Source organism: Dermacentor andersoni, chromosome 3 (genome assembly GCF_023375885.2).
Source record: "Dermacentor andersoni chromosome 3, qqDerAnde1_hic_scaffold, whole genome shotgun sequence".
Classification (NCBI taxonomy): Eukaryota; Metazoa; Arthropoda; class Arachnida; order Ixodida; family Ixodidae; genus Dermacentor; species Dermacentor andersoni.
In genome coordinates, this window is record NC_092816.1 from 193,233,349 (window position 1) to 193,255,576 (window position 22,228).

The window sequence follows — 22,228 nt, forward strand, 5'->3', positions numbered from 1 at the left end:
GTATTGGTACCGGGTTCTAATCCCGGACCAGGACAAATTTCACTTCAACTACGCTGCTTTGTTTATGAAAAACCCGTGTGGGGTCGTCTTTGTAGCTTGCTTTTACATACAGGTGGATGTGAATTTCGCTTTCATTGATTAGATTCAAAAAGTAATTGTCCGCAAATTATTAACTTGTGCCCAAGGTAAAGCTAAATTCACCGTCTCAATCGTACAGCTTTATTAACTGATTAACACGCCTATTGAATGGAATATATTTCTTTCGCCGAGTTGTTTGCTCAATACAAAATTAAAGCTCAAATACAGTGGTCTTTTAACTCTATTACTTATTCTTCAATATTAAATCACCAAGGATGTTGCACACAGGCACGGATAAATAAGGGAACCATAATATCTCAATCTTATTTATGTCACTTTCGTGCCGTTGCACTCATTTCTCGTTTCCTTCATTTTTTTTTGCTTACCATCTGCTCTTGTTTTGCAGTCGTGCAGTATTGACGTACCTGGTGAACCGGTACGTACCTCACAGCCCCTTGTACCCAACCGATCCGCGCTCTAGAGCTTCAGTGGAGCGTCTCCTTTACTTCGACATGGGTACCCTCTTCGATGCATGCCATAAAATACTGGTGAGGATTTGATACTACGTAAATATTTTCATTCGTACACTGTTCGTAAATAAGGTGTTTTTTGAGCAGGGCTAAAGTTTGTGTTAAGAGCGTCACACTGAGAAACACTGCAGTGCGTACTAAGCAACGCGGGTATCTATAGCCGTACGGCATACGGCATGGCCGTACGTTTGCTGTCTATGTCGTGTGATTCGCTTCTGTACGTGAAGACAAAAGAAGAAAACTACGATGTAGCTTTGCCTATAAGGACGTGGTACTGAAATGTGGACAAGCGAGAGATGCATGTTTCTGGTTCCGTCCACAGTTGAACTAAATGTTACACCTACATCACCGTCCTACAACATAGGTGACCCACCTCACGTGCCACTTGTCATTCCCTGCCCACAGAGGGTGAATAGTAGAGATCAAAACTATCCGCTTAAGATGCACATTTTCAAGGAACTAAGTCCTGCTGTTGTGCCAAGAAATGCAATCGGCAACCTCAAGCGCAGCAACAGAATGCCATTGTCGCTAAGCCGCAAAACCGGGTATCCTTACTTTCGTACAACGCATGTCCATTATATAACATGTAGTTGTATCGTCAACCTGTTTTTATATTTCTTTCTTTTTTTGCTGGAAGGAGTCCACATAGTAGATGATAGGACGTTGTATAACGCGATAATTTTTATTGACCCCCCAGTGGCGTCGATAAGCAGGCGTTTGGTGTCTTGCGACACCACGTACCTCAGCGCATGTAGGTTGGAGAGAGAGAGAGAGAAAAAAAACTTTATTTTCATGTTGGGTGGTGTGGTGGAAAGGCCCTCAGTCCAGAGCCTCACTTGCGGCATTCTTCAGCGCAGCACTGATAAACGCCACAAGGTACCGTTGGTCGTCGGCGCTGGCTGCTTCTGTCAGCCACCCGGCATGGGGTTTACGGGAAAGATTTGTAGGGGCAGGCTGTCGAGGTGTGGGTGGTCCACAGGACCAGAGCATATGGGATGTGTTCGGGTGTTCGCCACAGTATCGGCAGGATGGGGGATCTTCAGGTAAGAGGCCGCGGAGGAGGTGCATTCACGCTGGTGTGGGGAGTGTTTCAGTCTGTGCCTGATGAATCAGTACACCCTTTCCACGGGTGAGCACTTTGCTGGGGTTGGGGAACTTGCGCCTTGCCTCTTGATATGGCCGCAGAAGCAGGGGAGCCCACCTTTTCGTCTGGGCTGGTCGCCGAATGCAGGGTGCCTGGTTCAAAGTCTCGCAGGCGAACTGATTAGCTCTTTCATTTCCCGGCAGCCTGTCATGACCAGGTATCCAGATGATTTCTAAAGAACCTTGAAGGTGCTCTTGAATGAATGTCGAAATATGGGCCGGGAGATCGTTGTGCAACAATTTCCTGCAAGCCGCCACGGAGTCGGTAAATATGATTCTTTGATAGGCTAAGTCACTAGGGGGCATGTGTTTGATCGCGGTTGCGATGGCTGTCAGTTGCGCTCAGGTCGGATCTGTCTCTGGGAGTAAATCTGTATGTACAGTTTGGAGGCCGTTATTCACGACTGCTATAACGGAACCCCGTGCACCAACGCTAGCATCAGCGTAGAAGTATATGCCGTCAGGGTGTCTTGCCGTGTACCTCTTGAAGCAGGCAACTCGCTGTCGTCGCCTCTCCTTGCCTCATTCTGGATTCATGTGGCGTGGCGAGCTATGGTTAGGAGTTCGCGTTGTTTCGGGTGTAGTGGACGCGTGTTCACAAGTGCCGCAGCTTGTGGATGATGACAGATGCTATGGAGGATGTGCGTGCCTTTACACGTGCGCTGCAAACGCAGTTCTTGGCGACGACGATGAATGCTGACTAGTTTCGCCATCATGTTATGGCAACCGATGTCAAGGAGGAGCTTAGTGCTGGTGCTAAACAGGATGCCGATGGCCAGCTTTGTCACCCTCCGGATGAGCGCATCAAGGCGATTGGTATCTTGCTGACAGAGATTGGTGTAGGCCAGATGATAGCGCAGGCGTGACATAATTAATGCGTTTCTTAGTTGAAGCATATCAGCCTCCTTCACTCCATTTGCTTGGTTGGAGACACTACGCATCATGTGCAGCACCTGTTCTCCTTGCCTGAGCAGGTGATGCACCGTCGCCGCGGGACCTCAATCTTTCTGGATATGGAGACCGAGTACCTAAATACATTTTGGTTGGGAAATCGGCACGCCTTCGTTTACAATTTGTATGGTGGGCGGTTTCCATCTTTTTTGATGGACCAGTAGCAACTCAGATTTTTCCGGCGCACATCTAAGGCCAATAGTTTGAGCAGCCTCATGCACCCTGTTCATAGCCTGTTGGAGAGTTTCTTGGATATGTCCTGGCGAACCCGTGTTGATCCAGATGGTGATATCGTCTGCGTAGATCGCATATTTGATGTCGGGGATGTCTCGTAGCGCTCTATGGACTACGCACATCGCAAGATTAAAGAGTGTAGGCGAGATCACGGAACCCTGCGGGATACCTCTCTGCGGATGGGGATACTGTTGTGAGGTGATGTCGCCTACTCGTAGTGTGTACGTGCGACTCCGTAAGAAGTCCCTGATATAGTTATAAAGCTTGGTTCCGCAGCCAGTAGCTTCGAGCTTTTGCAGCTTATCATCGTGGTTAAGATAGTCAAATGCTTTCTTGAGGTCGATGGCAAGAATAGCTTTAAGCTGAGCGCTGCTTGTTTCTTTCGTGATTTCTTCGTGTAGCTGCAGCAGAACGTCTTGAGTAGATAAGTGATGTCTGTATCCAATCAAATTATGGGGTAGGTGTTGGGATTGCTCAAGGTGACTAAGAAGTCTGTTAAGCACGATGCGTTCCATTAGCTTACCGACGCATGATGTTAACGATATTGAACGCAGATTCGCTATGGCTTGGGGCTTGTCAGGCTTCGGAATGAAAATGATGCTGGCTGTCTTCCACTCTTCTGGCAAGCTGTCCGTGTCCCATGCATTGTTAATTTGCTGAAGTAAGAATGCATGATCGGCTTCTGCAATTGCGGAGCTGTGTTGTCGTAATTTGTTCTGGTCCTGGCGCTTTATTCGGCTTTGCTTCTGCTAAGGGACGCTGTAGTTCCGCTAATGGGATTGGGCCGATGAGACCCTCCTTTTCTGGCTCTGCACTATGTAGGTTGGACGCTCCCGTGCTTAACTGTGCGTGGCTCTCCGTGTCCGGGGAAAGGAGGAACCTGAGGGTGGAGCCGATGCGGGGTGCTGGGACCATTAAGCCCCGCATGGCAGAGGCAACACAACACTTTGGCGTTTCCTTCGTGTAGGCGGCACCTCCGGACTGACTGGTTCACCCGGAGGAAATAAGTAGTTGTCTATTTGTAATATTCTTTGTTAACTACTACACGCAGAGACAAAGCAACAGCGCGCGCATGCGATCCCGTAGATGAGATGAATACATATATGTATATATATATATATATATATATATATATATATATATAGAGAGAGAGAGAGAGAGAGAGAGAGAATTATCAGTCATAGCTCTCGTAGTATAGCCCTCTGGGCCGTTTCCTTTTTTTTTCTTTCGAAAGTAGTCCTATTAGGGTTATTATAATTACACGAAGGTATTTCGCCCTCGTCAGCAGCAGTCCTTGAGATAGTTATTCTGGCGGCTAGCTTCTCACGCTATGTGTGCCGCCATCGCACCTGGTTAAGCTTTTCCTAGACGCTAGAGTTATACTATGTCCGCGCAACCTTGAGCGATTGGAAAGCGCGTTTTCCCCTCTTGGCCGGCGGAGACGGGAGGCTTTGTTCCGGCCGCAGAGCCCTCCACGTCTCAGTAAGGTGCCTGGTGGTGGTCTCGTGTGGACGATGCCCTCTCGGTGAGCGCATATTCCCCCTCATCATTTAAGAGGTTCAATACTTACAAGCATTCGTCTCGCAAACCATATTTATTTCAAGGGAACTTTCCACGTCTCAATAATTTCTCTCGTCGTATTCGAGTGCTGATTGTCATCTTATAGTTTGTTAACGAAGCTTTCCCTCAAGTCTAAATATTTTAAGGCAGTTTTCCTAGTCACGAAAGCCGCTCGAGTTCGCTCTTCTCCTCGGGCAGCCATTTTTCCAAGAAAGTATGCCTTCCAACCACTCGGAATCGCGGACAACATCAGTCCCTTTCCACGTAAGTGTGAAGCTCGGAGCAGGAGCTGTGGCGCTTGAAAGTAGCCTGGGGCCTGACGAACCAACCGACTGAGCTATCTTTCCGGGTAACATCCAACGGTCACGAGTTCAAATCACCTGTTATGTTCCTTACTTTTCCCCCTTTTTCTTTCTTTTTTTCTTTCTTTTAATGTCTTTTCCTTTATTTTATCACTGTACGGGAACTTTCCTAAAATAATAAAAAAAAGAAGACAGATATATATCTTCAATTATGTATGGCCACACGGGTGCAGGTCAAATACCAGGCTCTCTAGCCGAGTGCCATCCGCGCGGTATAACCGAGCTCAGATTGGTCCACCTTGACTGATCAAATAGGGCACCACTGTAGGTTAAATGAGGCGTACAACTCCTGCGGGACCCGCCGTGGTTACTCAGTGGCTCAGTGTTAGACTGCTGAGCACGAGGTCGCGGGATCGGATCCCGGCCACGGCGGCCGCATTTCGATGGGGGCGAAATGCGAAAACACCCGTGTACTTAAATTTAGGTGCACGTTAAAGAACCCCAGGTGGTCGAAATTTCCGGAGTCCTCCACTACGGCGTGCCTCATAATCAGAAAGTGGTTTTGTCACGCAAAAGCCCACAATTTATTTTTAAATTTACCTCCTGCGGGGACGGTACAGTATCCGCCTCCCGTGCAAGAGGACCGTGATTCAAATCCCGGACCGCAGAATTCTCCACCGGAAATACCATAAAAAACAACAACCGTGTGTTGAGAAAATTGCACAAACAGGCCTGGAGTGCGGCCTGATCGCGGTGACCAGAACCGGTAACGCACTCTCTTAGCAGAGCAGGATTGGCCACCCTGGTGCGGTACTTGGCCACAACCTCCTATATGAACACAACAATCAAACCCAGGCACTCAGTCCCCAGCAGCTGCGAAGCAACTGACCACGGCGGCGGTCAGACCTGCGACGCTGCAGAGGGTGCTAAGAATCCCTGGCTCCGGACAGGCCGCCATTGGAATATGAACCTGGGAACGTTTAACGCTAGAACGTTATCTAGTGAGGCGAGTCTAGCAGTGCTATTGGAGGAATCAAAGGGCAGTAAATGGGATATAATAGGGCTCAGTGAAGTTAGGAGGCCAAAAGAAGCATATACAGTGCTAAAAAGCGGGCACGTCCTGTGCTACCGGGGCTTAGCAGAGAGACGAGAACTAGGAGTCGGATTCCTGATAAATAAGAACATATCTGGTAACATACAGGAATTCTATAGCATTAACGAGAAGGTGGCATGTCTCGTTGTGAAACTTAATAAGAGGTGCAAAATGAAGGTTGTACAGGTCTACGCCCCTACATCTAGTCATGATGACCAGGAAGTCGAAAGCTTCTATGAAGACATGGAATCGGCGATGGGTAAAGTCAAAACAAAATACAGTATACTGATTGGCGATTTCAATGCCAGGGTAGGCAAGAAGCATGCCGGAGACAAGTCAGTGGGGGAATATGGCATAGGCTCTAGGAATAGCAGAGGAGAGTTACTAGTAGAGTTTGCAGAACAGAAGAATATGCGGATAATGAATACCTTTTCCCACAAGCGGGTTAGCCGAAAGTGGACGTGGAGGAGCCCGAATGGGGAGACTAGAAATGAAATTGACTTCATACTCTGCGCGAACCCTGGCATCACACAAGATGTAGACGGGCTCGGCAAGGTGCGCTGCAGTTACCACAGGATGGTAAGAAATCGAATTAGCCTTGACTTGAGGGAGGAACGGAAGAAACTGGTACATAAGAAGCCAATCAATGAGTTAGCGGTAAGAGGGAAACTAGAGGAATTCCGGATCAAGCTACAGAACAGGTATTGGGCTTTAACCCAGGAAGAGGACCATAGTGTTGAAGCAATGAACGAGAATCTTATGGGCATCATTAAGGAGTGCGCAATAGAAGTCGGTGCTAACGCCGTTAAACAGGAAACCAGTAAGCTATCGCAGGAGACGAAAGATTTGATCAAGAAACGCCATTGTATGAAACTAACCCTACAGCTACAATAGAACTGGCAGAACTTTCTAAGTTAATCAACAAGCGTAAGACAGCGGACATAAGGAACTATAATATGGATAGAATTGAACAGGCTCTCAGGAACGGAGGAAGCCTAAAAGCAGTGAAGAAGAAACTAGGAATAGGCAAGAATCAGATGTGTGCGTTAAGAGACAAAGCCGGCAATATTGTTACTAATATGGATGAGATAGTTCAAGTGGCTGAAGAGTTTTATAGAGATTTATACAGTACCAGTGGCACCCACGACGATAAGGTGAGAGAGAATAGTCTAGAGGAACTTGAAATCCCACAAGTAAGACCGGAAGAGGTAAAGAACGCCTTGGGAGCCATGCAAAGGGGGAAGGCAGCTGGGGAGGATCAGTTAACAGCAGATTTGTTGAAGGATGGTGGGAACACTGTCCTAGAAAGATTGGCCGCCCTATATACACAATGCCTCATGACCTCGAACGTAGCGGAATCTTGCAAGAACGCTAACATAATCCTAATCCATAAGAAAGGGGACGCCAAAGACTTGAAAAATTATAAACCGATCAGCTTACTGTCCGTTTCCTACAAAGTATTTACTAAGGTAATCGCAAATAGAATCAGGAATACCTTCGACTTCTGTCTACCAAAGGACCAGGCAGGATTCCGTCAAGGCTACTCAACAATAGACGATATTCACGCTATCAATCAGGTGATAGAGAAATGTGCGGAATATAACCAACCCTTATATATAGCCTACATTGATTACGAAAAAGCATTTGATTCAGTCGAAACCTCAGCAGTCATGAAGGCATTACGGAATCAGGGTGTAGATGAGCCATATGTAAAGATACTGGAATATATCTATAGCGGTTCCACAGCCACCGTTATCCTCCACAAAGAAAGCAACAAAATCCCAATAAAGAAAGGCGTCAGACAGGGAGATACCATATCTCCAATGCTATTCACAGCATGTTTACAGGAGGTATTCAGAGACCTGGAGTGGGAAGAATTGGGGATAAAAGTTGATGGAGAATACCTTAGCAACTTGCGATTCGCTGATGAGATTGCCTTGCTTAGTAACTCAGGAGACTAATTGCAATGCATGCTCACTGACCTGGAGAGGCAAAGCAGAAGGGTGGGTCTGAAAATTAATCTACAGAAAACTAAAGTAATGTTTAACAGTCTCGGCAGAGAACAGCAGTTTACGATAGGTAGCGAGACACTGCAAGTGGTAAGGGAATACATCTACTTAGGGCAGGTAGTGACCACGGATCCGGATCATGAGACTGAAATAAACAGAAGAATAAGAATGGGCTGGGGTGCGTTTGGCAGGCATTCTCAAATCATGAACAGCAGGTTGCCACTATCCCTCAAGAGGAAAGTGTATAACAGCTGTGTCTTACCAGTACTCACCTACGGGGCAGAAACCTGGAGGCTTACGAAAAGGGTTCTGCTGAAATTGAGGACGACGCAACGAGCTATGGAAAGAAGAATGATAGGTGTAACGTTAAGGCATAAGAAAAGAGCAGATTGGGTGAGGGAACAAACGCGGGTAAATGACATGTTAGTTGATATCAAGAAAAAGAAATGGGCATGGGCCGGACATGTAATGAGGAGGGAAGATAACCGATGGTCATTAAGAGTTACGGACTGGATTCCAAGGAAAGGGAAGCGTAGTAGGGGGCGGCAGAAAGTTAGGTGGGCGGATGACATTAAGACGTTTGCAGGGACAACATGGCCACAATTAGTACATGACCGGGGTAGTTGGAGAAGTATGGGAGAGGCCTTTGCCCTGCAGTGGGCGTAACTAGGCTGGTGATGATGATGATGAATATTCTTTCGAAGTTTCGTCTCTATTTGTCTTTGAACCTTTCATTTCGGCCCTTCAATTACTATCACTTCCAACTTCCCAGGTAGCAAGGGTTAACATGCTGCATACCATGCAACATTGGGTACGATATATTGGGTTATAGTAGGTACGTACAACCGGCGTCTGCGACCGCTCCGGGTCTCCTGGCGTCCCCTTGTTGGGCTCCGTGGTGGGCGGCTGGCGTCATTACCGAAATCAAAGCAATCTTTATGGCTTCTACGTCGTTTCCCCGCCACCCCGATCGTCCTCTTTCTAAAAGAGGGCATACCTATCAAACGCACCAGTTTTCTGTAAAGAACGTCGACAACTGTGCGCGGTAGCTTATTATCCCCAGTGAATACCCAGAAATGGCAGCAAGATTAGTCTCACCTTTCCTCGTGTAGAATTGTCTTGTGGGCATAATGGGATCAGGTTACAAGGCCATGAAAAGGGCATATGGAGTCCTCCTCATAGTAGTTAAAAAAATAGAACCGAGTATCACAAGTCGAACACCCTCATGTATCCCTTGGCAATACTCCTTTAACCGCAACCACACACCGTTGCTTGAATGCGGGTCGTGATATGGTATCCGACAATTACTTTTCGAATCTCAGCGAAAATGAGCTTCTTGACTGATCGAAAGAAGAGAAAGTTGTCCATGTGCAGTGAAGGAAGATAAGGCGCAACAACTAGGAAATACCCATAAAGCATTCAATTTTTACCTTTGCCTCCAGTTTGCACCCAGAATATGTCTAGGCAGGCCAGATAAAGATACGCGTATGAATAGGCAGGTGCTTCAAGTGTCAAATGTGTGGTCACAGCTAACGAAACTGCCGTGTGCCCATATCCAGCGCAAAATGTGGTGCTATTGAACACGCAGCTGATAATTTCTTATCAGACCTCAATTGTTCCATTAGTGACGGATATGACATTGCGTGCTTCGGGCTCTTGCCCTGTGTGGAAAAGAGAACGAAATCATGACACTGAAAGTAGGAAAACATTTAATTTAAGGAAGCACAAAAACAATTTTCGTTAGCGAAACCTTCTTATGCCTATATGGCTTGCGTGAGGTCGGCGCCGCAATGGCTTCTTGCAGCTGTCCGAATCACACATATTGCGCCGGCAGCAGCTACTTCCGCGCACTCTGTGGTATTAGCTGCCGCTGCTCTACCCGCATCTTGGATGGGCTAACAGGTCTCCAAGCCTGCGGCCTTCAGGGCCCCTGCGAATGCAGCGAGGTACGTCAAACCATCTCGGGTGCCACGGATAAGCGGAGTAAGCGGAGTGGCTCATTTGAGCGGCCCAAAAAACTAAAACACACACAAACACACACACACACACACACACACACACACACACACACACACACACACACACACACACACACACACGCACACGCACACGCACACGCACACACACACGCACACACACACACAGGTACACAGGTACACACACAGACACAGACACACACACACACACAGGTACGCACGGACGCACACAAAAAGAACCAAGCTATATAAGTTTAGCTTGTTTTGCACGCAGAGCATTCTCATTAATTAATATGGCTGTGTAAGTGTAAGCTTTAGAAAACGCCGTGGTGTGCTCTCAGATCATCACGTGGCATTGTGATATCTGCTACGTCAATCACATGTCAAGATGTGACATCACAGACTTCTCTTGAGGCTGCTGAAATCCACGCGATAGTGCTTAATGGGCTCGTAACAGTGTGGTCAGTGCATATTTCACTAGGTTAGATATTGAATAAGATGTATATTGAGATAGAAAGATACAGAAAGAGACAGAGATAAATAAAAGAGAGGAAAGGCAGGGAAGTTAGCCCGACGCATGTCTTGTTTGCTACCCTGTATTAGGAAAAGGTGTATCGGAATGGCGCACATTTGGCGCAGTTTGGCGCACATTTGAAGGTTCGCACCGAGTCTACACAGAATCGCCAAGACCTATCGACTTTAGCTACTGCAACAAGGTTTCCTGGCTTTCTCTGCTATTGACACGCACGGCCATGATCGAAGGATCTTCATTTGGAAAAATTACCTAGGGAAAATGTAATATCGCAGCTGCCCGAGTCGTACATGGTGCGTGACGATGTTAGGGCCCACAATACGCTCTGGGGCGACTGAATGTGCTATGCAAACGGTCGCCTTGAAAATTCCCTGCTGTCGACAGTTACCTGCATCTTCATAAGAAAGAGCCTAACTTCTATTGCACTAGACGTAATATGTGCTCTGCAGTAGATTGAACAATTGGTTCACCTTCAGTGCTACCACATTTCGAATGGTTGGCAATGGAAAATATGTACGGCAGTGATCATTTTCCCGTTGTTCTAAAAGATGACAACCATTCCACTCTGCGAATATAGAATGGCAGCGAAAGCTGACGACAGTAAAAGCTCTCAAACAGAAAGCAAAGTGATTTCGCTGCCATTCAATCTTCACATAGTTTTCATTTTTTTTTCGTTGCTTGTCTGGTGTCGTTGCTCGTTCGGGGGTGCCCGGCCTCGCGATTTTCGTTTTCGTTTTCGTTCGACATCGCGGGCACGTTCTTCGTCGGTGGTCGTTTTGCGCCGGCGCCGTTTACATTCTCGTTGCTGTTCCCCCTGGCGTTCCTTGTACGCATGTTGTTCTTCGGGTGTGCGAACTATACATATCTGTCCCATCGATAACGCAGCTGCTTTTAGCGCCGATAGCTCTCCTGCTTATATACTGCGATAATCTTGACGTCACGCTATTGTTCACGGCGAGCATTCTAATGTGTTCCCCATTTTGACATCTGCGCCGCCGTACTGCACCCGTATGGGTTTGTTAGAAAAGTCCGTTGCTGTTGCCGGACGCCGAAAAAACTGCGGAAAGTCAGTCATAATAAACTTGCGCGGTAATACGGCAAAATCATTCAGACATAATGCTTATCCGCCTCGGTGAAAACTAGATTGTGCAGATTCGGAACAATATCCGGAACTTACATACGTACGTCGAAAGTCTACTAATAAATAAAGTCTAGATGGTATGGTCGCATTCGACCCTGCTCTAATAATTGATGCATCGATCAACGGTACACAGGATACAAAATGGTTCCGTAAGCAAGAAACAAATCCCCTGATTGAACAACACATGCAGAAATGTGGGCAAAAAATCTACATAACGCTTGATGCATACTGTGTCGTTCGCCAACTACATAAAAGTTTATAAAGTTGAAACAAATTAAATCAAAAGGGCGGCGCACACAACGGCAAACATGCAGGGAAAGTCGGGAAAGGTTTATTTCCGGAATCAATTCTTACACGGATGAGACTAACGTGTGGAAGATATTGAGAAAACTATATGGCCCAGTGATGCAGGTTCTTTTCTTTCTTCAATGTTTCCGATGGTTCCCCGAAGCGGAGCCTTTGGCAATGCAACTAAGGAAAAATCCGTTTGTTGCAAAACGTACACAACACTTGTAATGTAACATGTACGAAAATATATATAACAACTAAACACTCAATGAAAATTAGCACCAACAAACTACTACACTCAAAGCTAGAACAGTATCTACACCACGCGTGTTAGGGCAGACCACGAATGTGATCGCGCGCAACTGCTCGACGTGCAGGGGCGGAGGCGAGGTGACGAAAGATGCGACGTTAGCCTCGCAAAAGGTCGATGTGGTTGACCGACGGACGGGCGACCAGAGTGCAGGAGCTCTGGCTTGGGGATGTGACGCTGCCAGCCTGGAAGCACGTGCAGATGAAGGCGCCGCTCTGGACAGTCAACTGGGCGCAATCTTGGACCCGCAGCCCGACTTCTCGTGCTCTGCCTGCGGGCGCAGGTGTTCGCCGGCCTCGGGCAGTAGTCCGTGATCGGGTAGAGTTGCGACGCCTGGAAAGGAGTTGGTAGGAGAGCCCGGTCTGGTGAAATCCTGCAGGCTCGGGTCCGGAACACGACGGCCAGTATTCGGCTCCCGGCCCAGTTGCCGATCTTTACCTTTGCGTGGCTTCGTGGGACTCTCCCTTTCTTCTACCAGTGCGCCTGGCTTTTCTGCCGCTCTGGCTGATTTGTCTTTGCCTGATTAGTGAGCTTCGGAGTTCAGTTTTGACAGATGACTGGCCCCTGGGAACCACGTGGGTTTTTTTTTCGATTTGATTCCTTTTATTTTATTTTGTGTTCTTGCGCCGCGTGTTCTCGTGCCTGACTCTCTTTCACATTGTCTTCCATTGAGCACGGGATTCATCTCCACACGCGCACTCTTTGTCCTCCTCTTCTTTTCCTTTAACAACCGCTGCACAGTCTCGCGCCTTACACATATTACACATACTACAGGCCGACAATCGGATCCAATTGATTTGGTGAACGATCAATGGCTTGGCACACCAAGATGACGCTCTTTGTATACGGTTTGAATACATAGTTCGCACACTAATCCGAGTCCTATCTGAAATGTAATACTATTGCCGAAAGAAAGCCGTTGAGTCGTAAAGCTGGAGACAATGAACCTTACAACTGCTGCACTGAGAAGCTGTAGCGACTGCTCATCTAGAGGTGACATAGTTGTATATAACACGAGATACCCGAATGCTGAAACTCAAATGACATTACTTCCCCTTTTTAATAGAATGTAATAGATACATTCCGCATCTAATGAAGCTACCGTAATTCCTATCCTAAAGACAGGAAAGGGCATATCTTTAGTATTCAGCTATGGACCAATAGCGCTCACCAGTCGTATCTGTAAGGTTTCGAAAAAATGATTAATCGAGTGTTTCTGTATTATCTGGAAAATAAAAATGCGCTAGATACATATCAGTGTGCCTTTAGAGAAAACACGTCAACTGCTCATCACTTTGTCCCAACAGAAACAATTATAACAGAATCTTATAGAAAGGTATTTCTCAAACCAGACTTTCCGAGTTAGACTTGGAAACATATTGTCAATACATTTTATCCAGGAAACTGGTGTACCTGAGGGAAGTGTCCTGAGTTGCACACTGCTTATTGTTAAAATTGATTCGCTGCTTTCTGCCGCATCACCGAAAATTGCTTACGCCGTTTATGTCTATGATGACCTAATAGCTTTTAAGTATTGCAATCTTGCCATCTGTGAAAGGCAAGCCAAGGTTGCTGTTAGCAAAATGTGGAATTGGGCAGATGAAAATGGCTTGAGATTCAACGGTAAAAATGTTCGTGCGTGCTTTCCTCTCGGAAGAGGAGCCTAACTGCGGATCCTGCCATTAAGCTGCATGGAGTGCATCTGCCTGTACTTAGCCAGCACAAATTTCTAGGCGTACACTTTGACTGAAAGGTGATGCTTATTCCTCACATTAAATACTTCAAGGCAAAGTGCCTGAAGACCACCAATATATTAAGGATATTTTCAAACGCAACTTGGGCCAGTGACAGGAAATACCTAGTGAACATTTGTCGAGGTCTAATGCGCTATTGCCTAGATCATGGATGACTTGTATATCGACCGGCAACGCCATATTTACAAAGATGATTTATCCTGCCCATCACTTGGGCCCCGGTTAATGACTGGGGCTTCTACAACAAGTCCAATCCAAGCCTCTATTTAGTGAAACGAGTCGTCGCTCCACCTGTGTACAACATTGTACAACATTGCAGCTTCGTGTACTTCTCGAAGGTCACTTCTCAGGGGCCTAAACATCCTTGTCATTGTGTGATTACTGCATGTGTTTCGCTGCCCTGTTCTTCAGGGCAGCGTTTAGGCGCCTGTTTCTGTGACGAGCGCTGGCATAACCAAGAGAACGAGTACAACAGCGAAAGATAAAAGAGCAAGGCAGAGCGTATCGGGGAATGAAAGGCGGCGTAGCGAAGAAAGGACGAGGAGGAGAGCGTGAGAAGTAAAGCGTAGTGCCACGCAGGACGTGTCCTGCGACATTCGCTACGAGATGGCACGAGTCTACTGCGCGTCGTCTGTTCACTTCTTTATATTTCTTCGGTTCTTCGGTTACTGCGTTTCACCGGCTAATAAATATTAAACGTTATCCCTCCACGCACGATGCACCTGCACGTATTAGAAGTTTCTCGAATGCTATCAATAGTTTTATCCGTTCGCTGTTGTCACCAAAGCTTTTAGAGCGCAACTATTAATAGTCCGTTCCTGCGGCGAGCGTCGGCGGCGTCGCCGTAAGGGCCTGTCCATGGTCAATCCGCCCGTCCGTTCCATCCTCGCCCGCCCGCGTGCGGACGACCAAAAGGCGGGTGGTGTCGCAAAATCCAGTGCACGCTCAATCCGCACGAACGGATCGCACGCGCACTCCTATTGGGCGACGCGGCCTGTTGACAGCTGGCAACCGTTCGGCGGAGCAAAGGTGTTCAAGGTTGGCAACTACCTTTGACAGCAGAAGACACTGGCATATTTTTGCAGATGTGATTTCAAGTTTCCACGTCACGGTGAAAATGCGACTCTAGGCTGCCACATTCTCTTCTGCAGCCGTATGTGTTGCATTGGCACCCTCATCCTTCTTCGAAACATTGCACAGTCGTCTTATCTGCGCCACCTTTTACAGATGTATTGCAATCGCATCACTTCGCAGCACGCGACGTATTCTCGGATGATTACTATCAGTGCGCGCTGCCTTGGCTGGTTGAATAAAACCTCTCTAATTATCCAACGTGCTGCGTTCTGCGTCACGCAAAACTGATAGTGTCGCGGGAAGCGCAGTGGCGCGGTTTCTGTAGTACTAGTGACAGCTTGCAAGAATACGGAACACAGGCACATCTATCGCGGAATGCATTTGCGTAAGTCGCCAAGACACACCTTTTTACCACTGAGCACGCGTGTGAAGCTCCGAGCACAGCTTGCTAATACGCTTGCTCGTGGTTTTCTTTTTTCTTTTTTCACTCTGCCAATTTTAAAAAAGTGCTTAAGGCAGCTGGATGCATGGAATGCCTTTTCCTTTTTTTACACATATAAAGGCACCAAAGATGAGGCATGAAACATGCACCTTAAAAATTTAATACTTGCTGCTCGTAAACTTTCCAAACAAAACATAACCTTAAATGATGTGCTTAGCGATGAATGAAGTTCTCACCGTGTGCAAAAAGGTTGTGCATAAGTGGTGAACTTTATGCAGCAAGGATTTGAAGGTTAAGCAGTCAGTGTACAATTCATTATGGCTGGCTTAAAGCAATATGTATGTATAGCGGTGACCTTATGAAGATATATGTATACTCATGAGATGTTTCCAAGGGGAGTACTTATTTGGAGGATATAATTTACATTGCTGATAAGAAAACTTATTTTGAGTGAAATCGAACAATTATATTCTTTCTTGCCAGCCTGGATGGCCAATATGTTGCCACCTTACTACTTAACATACCTAATTTAACATTTCAATGATGTACAAACATTACCAAAGCGCACAAAATTAAGCAGTATCTTGACAGGCATGCTCCCTCTCTCACCCATGGCACCAAACAAGGATGTTCGACTTGAGACTGTTTGATACTGTCAGCATCATACATGCGTGTTCTATTTTGATTGCTCTACATATAAAAAATAAGCTCTACTCAGGTTATATGAGTTAGTTGGGCATGGGCTGCATGTTATTTAGAAATTTATGCAGTAACACCCAAGCTAGCTCATGCACAGCCATACTTTAGGAAAATGAAAAATGCATAGCACAACATAAACAGCTGGCCAGTGCCTGTATTTATTTCAAAGCAAACCGAGATTATCAAGTGCAGCTTAGCAGTGAGTTCAGTGACCTCTTGTGGTATGAAAAGTTTGATGTAGTTAGTAGTTTTGTGTTTGTCTTTCTTAATTAGTTGCTGTTTTAAGAGGCACATGACAATGAAATGAAGGCACATAGGGCGGAAGACAGGGCCACACATAAAGAGAAGAAACATTCATTCCCATTTATTTATTTGCATAACAAACCAGCGAATAGTTCCTTAGGTGCAGTTTTGTGAATAATGCACAAGGTGTTGTGCGTAAAACTGAAAGATTGTTGTGCTCCATTACCTATTCACTATTCGGGTAGCCAAATGAATGATATCCCTTTTAGAACTGTGAGGGCACAGAAATTGGCAGTCAAGAGGCCGCGGTGGCTCAGCCTCTGTGCCAAATGTAAGATTGTTCCAGAAGAAAGTAAGGATACTGGACAATTGGGTATGTATTCGCATCTACTATTCACATGCACACATCACAAGTAATGTTTCATTCCTTGATGCATTGCTCACCATTGTACAGAACTTGTCTCAGCGTTGTGTGGGTGCAGTAATATAACTTGGCAAATCAAAGCTGTGGTTATTCAGTACACTGGCTGCAACTTTGTATGTGGGTTAGATAATATAATGCTGCTACATATGGGTCAGCTTAGTATTATCAGCCGCTTTGTTTACTAGTCGTTCACTGTTATGCCTGCACTATACAGTTCCACTGGACAATGCTGTATTCCTGCAGGCATGTTAGAACAACTTGGCTATGCACAAACATCCCTTTGCATTGCGCTTAAATTAAGGTGGCGTAGATTTGCTCTCAGAATGTGCTTATAAGCATAACTCCTGAGCATTCAAAAAAGCGTTTGAAATTTAAGGGTGGATGCTTAGTTTTGCAGGTGTGACATTTTACATTTATAGTGCAATGACACGTCGATGGACAGGAAGGATACCACACAAATGCTCGTGGTGTGACCTCGCAGTCACAATGCAAGTAGTTTTCTGTGGTTTTTAGCTATAAACATGTCAAGCAATCTGTAAATTCAAAACTGTATTAAGTAAACTAAGAGACCACGAAAAGCAACATAACACTAATGTGTACACAGTTTTTGTCACATCAGCTCTTTGTGGTACAGGTCAAATATGTATACACGCTATTTGTAGCTGAAAACAGCATGCATTTCACATTTAGAGCTCAGAATGTTCAATGGAAAAGATTTTTAAGGTGTCAGACATACATATGGTACCTTGTCCAATGCGTTGCACACAGATAGCTATGCTTGGCACAACTTGAGTAGCACATTCATAAAGGACTACTACATGCAAAATCCGTTTTGCACCTCTCCTTTGATATTCTACCCTCCGACACAGCAGTACAGGCTGGAATTTTTTCTTTATGTCAATATTTAATAGGCAAACAGGTTTTTGGCATCACAGATCTCAATCTTCCATACAGGGCACTTATTGCATGTTCTGAATGTGCATTCATTGCCGATGGTATATCTTCTAATGTGAAAATAGTTCGGCATAGTTTTACCTGTTTATTTTTTAACTTACCCATAAGTTCTCTCCCTACGTGTATATACTTCCTTCAGTACTGGTATCTGTGATGTGCCTTTATTAGCGCAGTAAATGTAGTGAAAGCTGTTAATTCATAAAGTAGGAATCCTATCCAATATAAACAAGAATCTTGCAGGAAAGGTAATCACGACAAACCAGCTGAGATGGTGGTACTAATCTACTTGTTTTCGCTTGTGATAGTACAAGTGTTCCCACTTGTGCTGCTGGATGGTTGTGACCAATATGCTCAATATGTCCAATATGTGACCAATAGCAGAATATTATATAACACCATACCTGTGACACTTTCTTACTTGTTACTACTCGTCCTACGTGTTTATATTTAAATTCATATTGATTTTTGTCACCAAACGTAAAATGTTTACCTAATAAGAAGGTAGTATCCAGTTCTTACCTATAACATATTTATCTACCACGCCACTGGTGTCTTCACAAACAGACTCTGTGCTTAGTCACTAGTCAAAAACAAGCAGCTCAGATTTTTGGCTATGTAAGCCGCTTGCATCACAAAATATAAAGCAATTTAGTTCGTGAAGTCCAGAAATTCTTGCTCTTCACCCTAATGTCCACATTATGAAAATCAAGGCTGCCGGAAATTTGCATTCATGACATTAGTGCTCTCAGGCGCGTCCACATTTCACGACAGCGCTGAACGTCTGGACGTATGCAATTATTATGATGTTCCGTAATTTCCTCCCACCGATAGAAGCATCTTCAACCGTGCAGTAACAACTTTTGAAAGAAACGACAGATGTACGAAGCAGAAAAGGCCGGTGTGATATGGCTTATCTGTAAGGGTACTAAATATGAAAACGCGATCGGCCACACTTCTGCACAGTTCACTTGTGAGCACACGCACATCGCGTATGTTGGGTGCTTGGGCATACATGCTTTGAAGGCAATGTGCTCGCTTCGCTTGCCGAAATGCTACATCCGTCCCCTCTGGAGACGCGGGAAGCAACGTTACGTGCCAGTCCTCGATTTAAAACATTTCCTTCGTGTGAACTGCAAGAGTACTGGCAACAAGTGCGGATTAAGGGACACACAATAAAATATACTCGGTAAAGCCGCAAATAGGTAACTCCACCGACTGAGAATACGACACACATTTCGGGCGCGTTCTTACCTTCGAACTGAAAAAGAGCCCCCCCCCCCACCTGCAGCAGGTGTGGAGAAATACTCTGTGTAGTAAATGTCCTAATAGAGTTTGACTCTAAGTCAAACTCTTGCCTTTGCTTCGGTGTTGTCGCGAAGCTTAAGCGTCCTCCAATTTTTTCTTCAACTGTGAGGCTTTCCTTTCGAGGAACCCGTTGGGTTTCCTTTGTAGCAATTGCTACGAATGGGTGGATGTCTGATTTTCCATTTATGTCCTAATAGAATGCAATCACTTAGAGCTACAGAGAAAACAATATTTTCCCCCAATTTATATGCACCGTATTTACTAAACCCTGCTTTCTTCCGTGGAAAATATGTTTTTAAAATAAGCACGGTGTTTGCATTCCTGAATGAAGTCGGCACATTGCGAATTACAGCTACACACGGCCGCTAACTACTATGGCATGTTTGCAGCCTTCTCCTTTACATAGAAGGGAGGGATTGGCATCACCTTATAATAGTCGCTGGTCTCACTGCACCTGCATCGACAGGTGAAGCGAAGCGCTAACTTCCAGCCTTTTATAAATAGACAGCAGTTTATACTATGCCATGATTATTCACAGGTACTGTTCTTATCTTGCTTATCTCCCACCACTGTCAGATCTTAAAGATTTTACGGCTCTCGTCGCACGCTCATATCTTTACTGCAATGTTTCTAGGCATCTTGCGGTAATTTTAGGCCCATTTACAGCCATGGTACCGCCACAGCCTCATATAACAGTATCTCACAGTATTAAAAAAATTGCTCTAGCTCTCTTTTGGCACAACTGGCCCTTGCGCCACTAAAAAACCATCCATGGTCAATTTTATAGACGTTTCAATATGTTTAGATGTCTGCGCCTAAGATGAATCTAGGCGTAGTTCTTTAAAGTGTGATGAATCTCGCCATTGTGTACTGAGAGCAACAGATAGTTGAACTACATAAACATCAGAAATTATGTGTTTACGGGAACAATAGAATTTCATGTAAAGTGACAGAAAACAGTGTAGCTAAGTTCACCAAAAAGTTCACTAAGCCAGGTGAAGTTTTGCTTGGTTCAGATTCCGCACTTCGAACATGTCCAAATTGCGGCTGCGTCATCGGTGGCGATAACTACCTTGCTTGTTCAACAGTACCCGGTGATATTCGGTGGACCACTGCCGGATTCCGAGCAGGAGAAGCCGCTGGTGCGTGCGTTGGACCTTCTCGGAGGGTTTCTCGGCGAGAACAAGTTTCTGTCGGGCGACGACGTCACCCTGGCGGATATTTCTATCCTGGCTACACTGACTGTCACTGAGGCGAGTTTGTGCATATAATAGTGCATGCCATTATTCATACCAGGTTTAAAGGAGCGCCATGGAATTGGGGCCCCGATGCTTGAGAAAGACGTGTGAAGGCGTAAGAGGCCGGAGTTTACCACAGAGTTTGTGGACTTCATAACCCCGTATTCCCGAAGCGCGCTAGCGACGGGACAGCAGCAAATAGAGAGAGACGCACTTTCAAAAGCTGGCTGCCATCGGAAGATTCCCTGAGAACGTTATTGAACACTTTCCTGTAGTAGCTTTAAAAGCCGTTTTTTTTCTTTTTTGATAAGCATCAGGATTGACTGAGCGCTTCGTTTGAGTTACTCTATCACTGCTTCGTTTTCTCAGCGCATGTTTGCACATTTGTGAATGAAGAAACACTGGCGATAAAGAATAAAAACAGGAAAACAAAATTATTTACGGGCAAAAGAAACTTGCCTCTCAGTAAAGTGTTAAATTGTTTGCAATAAACTGCCAGGACATGGCCTTGTAACAGTGTGCCTGCAGGGAGAAGAAAAATGTATAAGCTGAGATGAAAAAGAGCACGCTTTTAGTACATGAGACCTGATAAGTTCAGAAAAGGAAAACTCTTGCATGGCACATACAAGATGTTTCAGAAAATGCGTTTGAAATTCGTTAAATATAGGACATATACCATAACTAGGCGACCTGCGGGGACTTATGCCACTACAGAGGTTAAATGTTTTGAAATGCTTCCAAGTATTTATTGAAGAACTCAATATAAAAATTAGATTACTAATTAACTTTATAACCGGAACAGTGAGACGGTCGATACCAATATTGGATAAAACCCATCCTCCGAGTACTTCCTAACCGCTTGCAGGTGTGCGACAAGCTAATGGTTTAAATTTCTCCACCATAACAAAATCCGTTGATTGCACACCAAAAATTCTGACAGAATTGCGGAACAGCGCATCTGTTGACCCAGGAATAGAGGACCATGAGGTTATGCCTCGCAGTCAGCGAACATGAAACAAGTGAGGTCATGGCTTGATAAGCGCGCTTCCGTTAAAGAATTTGCCTATTTGGTTTTATGTAGATTATTACAGATTTCACTACATAAAGAATTCGCAGATATGGTCGCATACTATAGCCATATGTGGCGTCGTAGCTTTCCAGCCATACCTAGTGAGGTATGTGCATTTGTTTGAGTCATATGCCAGTTATATTACACAAACCTCATTTGACATTTGCGTACATGTCTGCTATATCTATCATTATATACAGTGATGCCTTAGGTAAGTACAAATCTGTACAATACATATATGTGCCTACATCTGCGAAAGTGTAATATGACAAGAACTATGCAAGTACTCCAGAACAGTACTTCTTGATCGTGCTATCGCTTTTTGTCTGGAAAGCGAATGACATTTATGGAGAACTTCAGGTTGAACAGCGCGAATAAAACAAGGACACGGGGAACCAAATGCCACAGGCAAGCGCTTGTCTGTGGCACTTGTTTCTTGTTTCCTCGTGTCCTTGTTTTATTCGCGCTGTTCAACATCAAGTTCTAAATATGAACAACTAACCCTCATCAAGATCTTACTGGTACATGCCGAAACTAAAGGGCGAACCATTTCCGCCAGACATCATTGCATCAAGATTTAATTCATCCTCCTGGAGGGTTTCTTTATATCCCTAGTGAACGTGCATGGATATTTGCAAACATCTCACCAGTTTATCTTCACCAGCCGTGGTGGCTTAGCGGCTATGGTGTTGCGTTGCTAAGCACGAGGTCGCGAGATTAAATACGGGCCGCGGCGGCGGCATTTCGATGGCGCGAAGGGCTAAAACGCCTGTGTCCCGTGCATTGGGGCACGTTAAAGATATCCAGTTTGTCAAAAATATTCGCGTGTTCCTCCACTATGTCGTGACTAAGATCGCATCGTTCCCCTAACATGAAAAG

At 45.4% G+C, this 22,228-nt stretch overlaps 1 protein-coding gene across 1 annotated transcript in view; it reads left to right on the forward strand.

Moving 5' to 3' along the window:
* The window catches only part of LOC126524105 (glutathione S-transferase 1-like), a 76,281-nt gene extending 55,916 nt beyond the window's left edge, over positions 1-20,365 (forward strand). The window contains exons 5-6 of the mRNA XM_050172466.2: positions 485-626; positions 20,131-20,365. Of these exons, the coding sequence (XP_050028423.2) occupies positions 485-626; positions 20,131-20,313 (325 nt within the window). The 3' untranslated portion in view covers positions 20,314-20,365. The remainder of the gene's footprint in view (positions 1-484; positions 627-20,130) is intronic.
* The last annotated feature ends 1,863 nt before the right edge of the window (positions 20,366-22,228 follow it).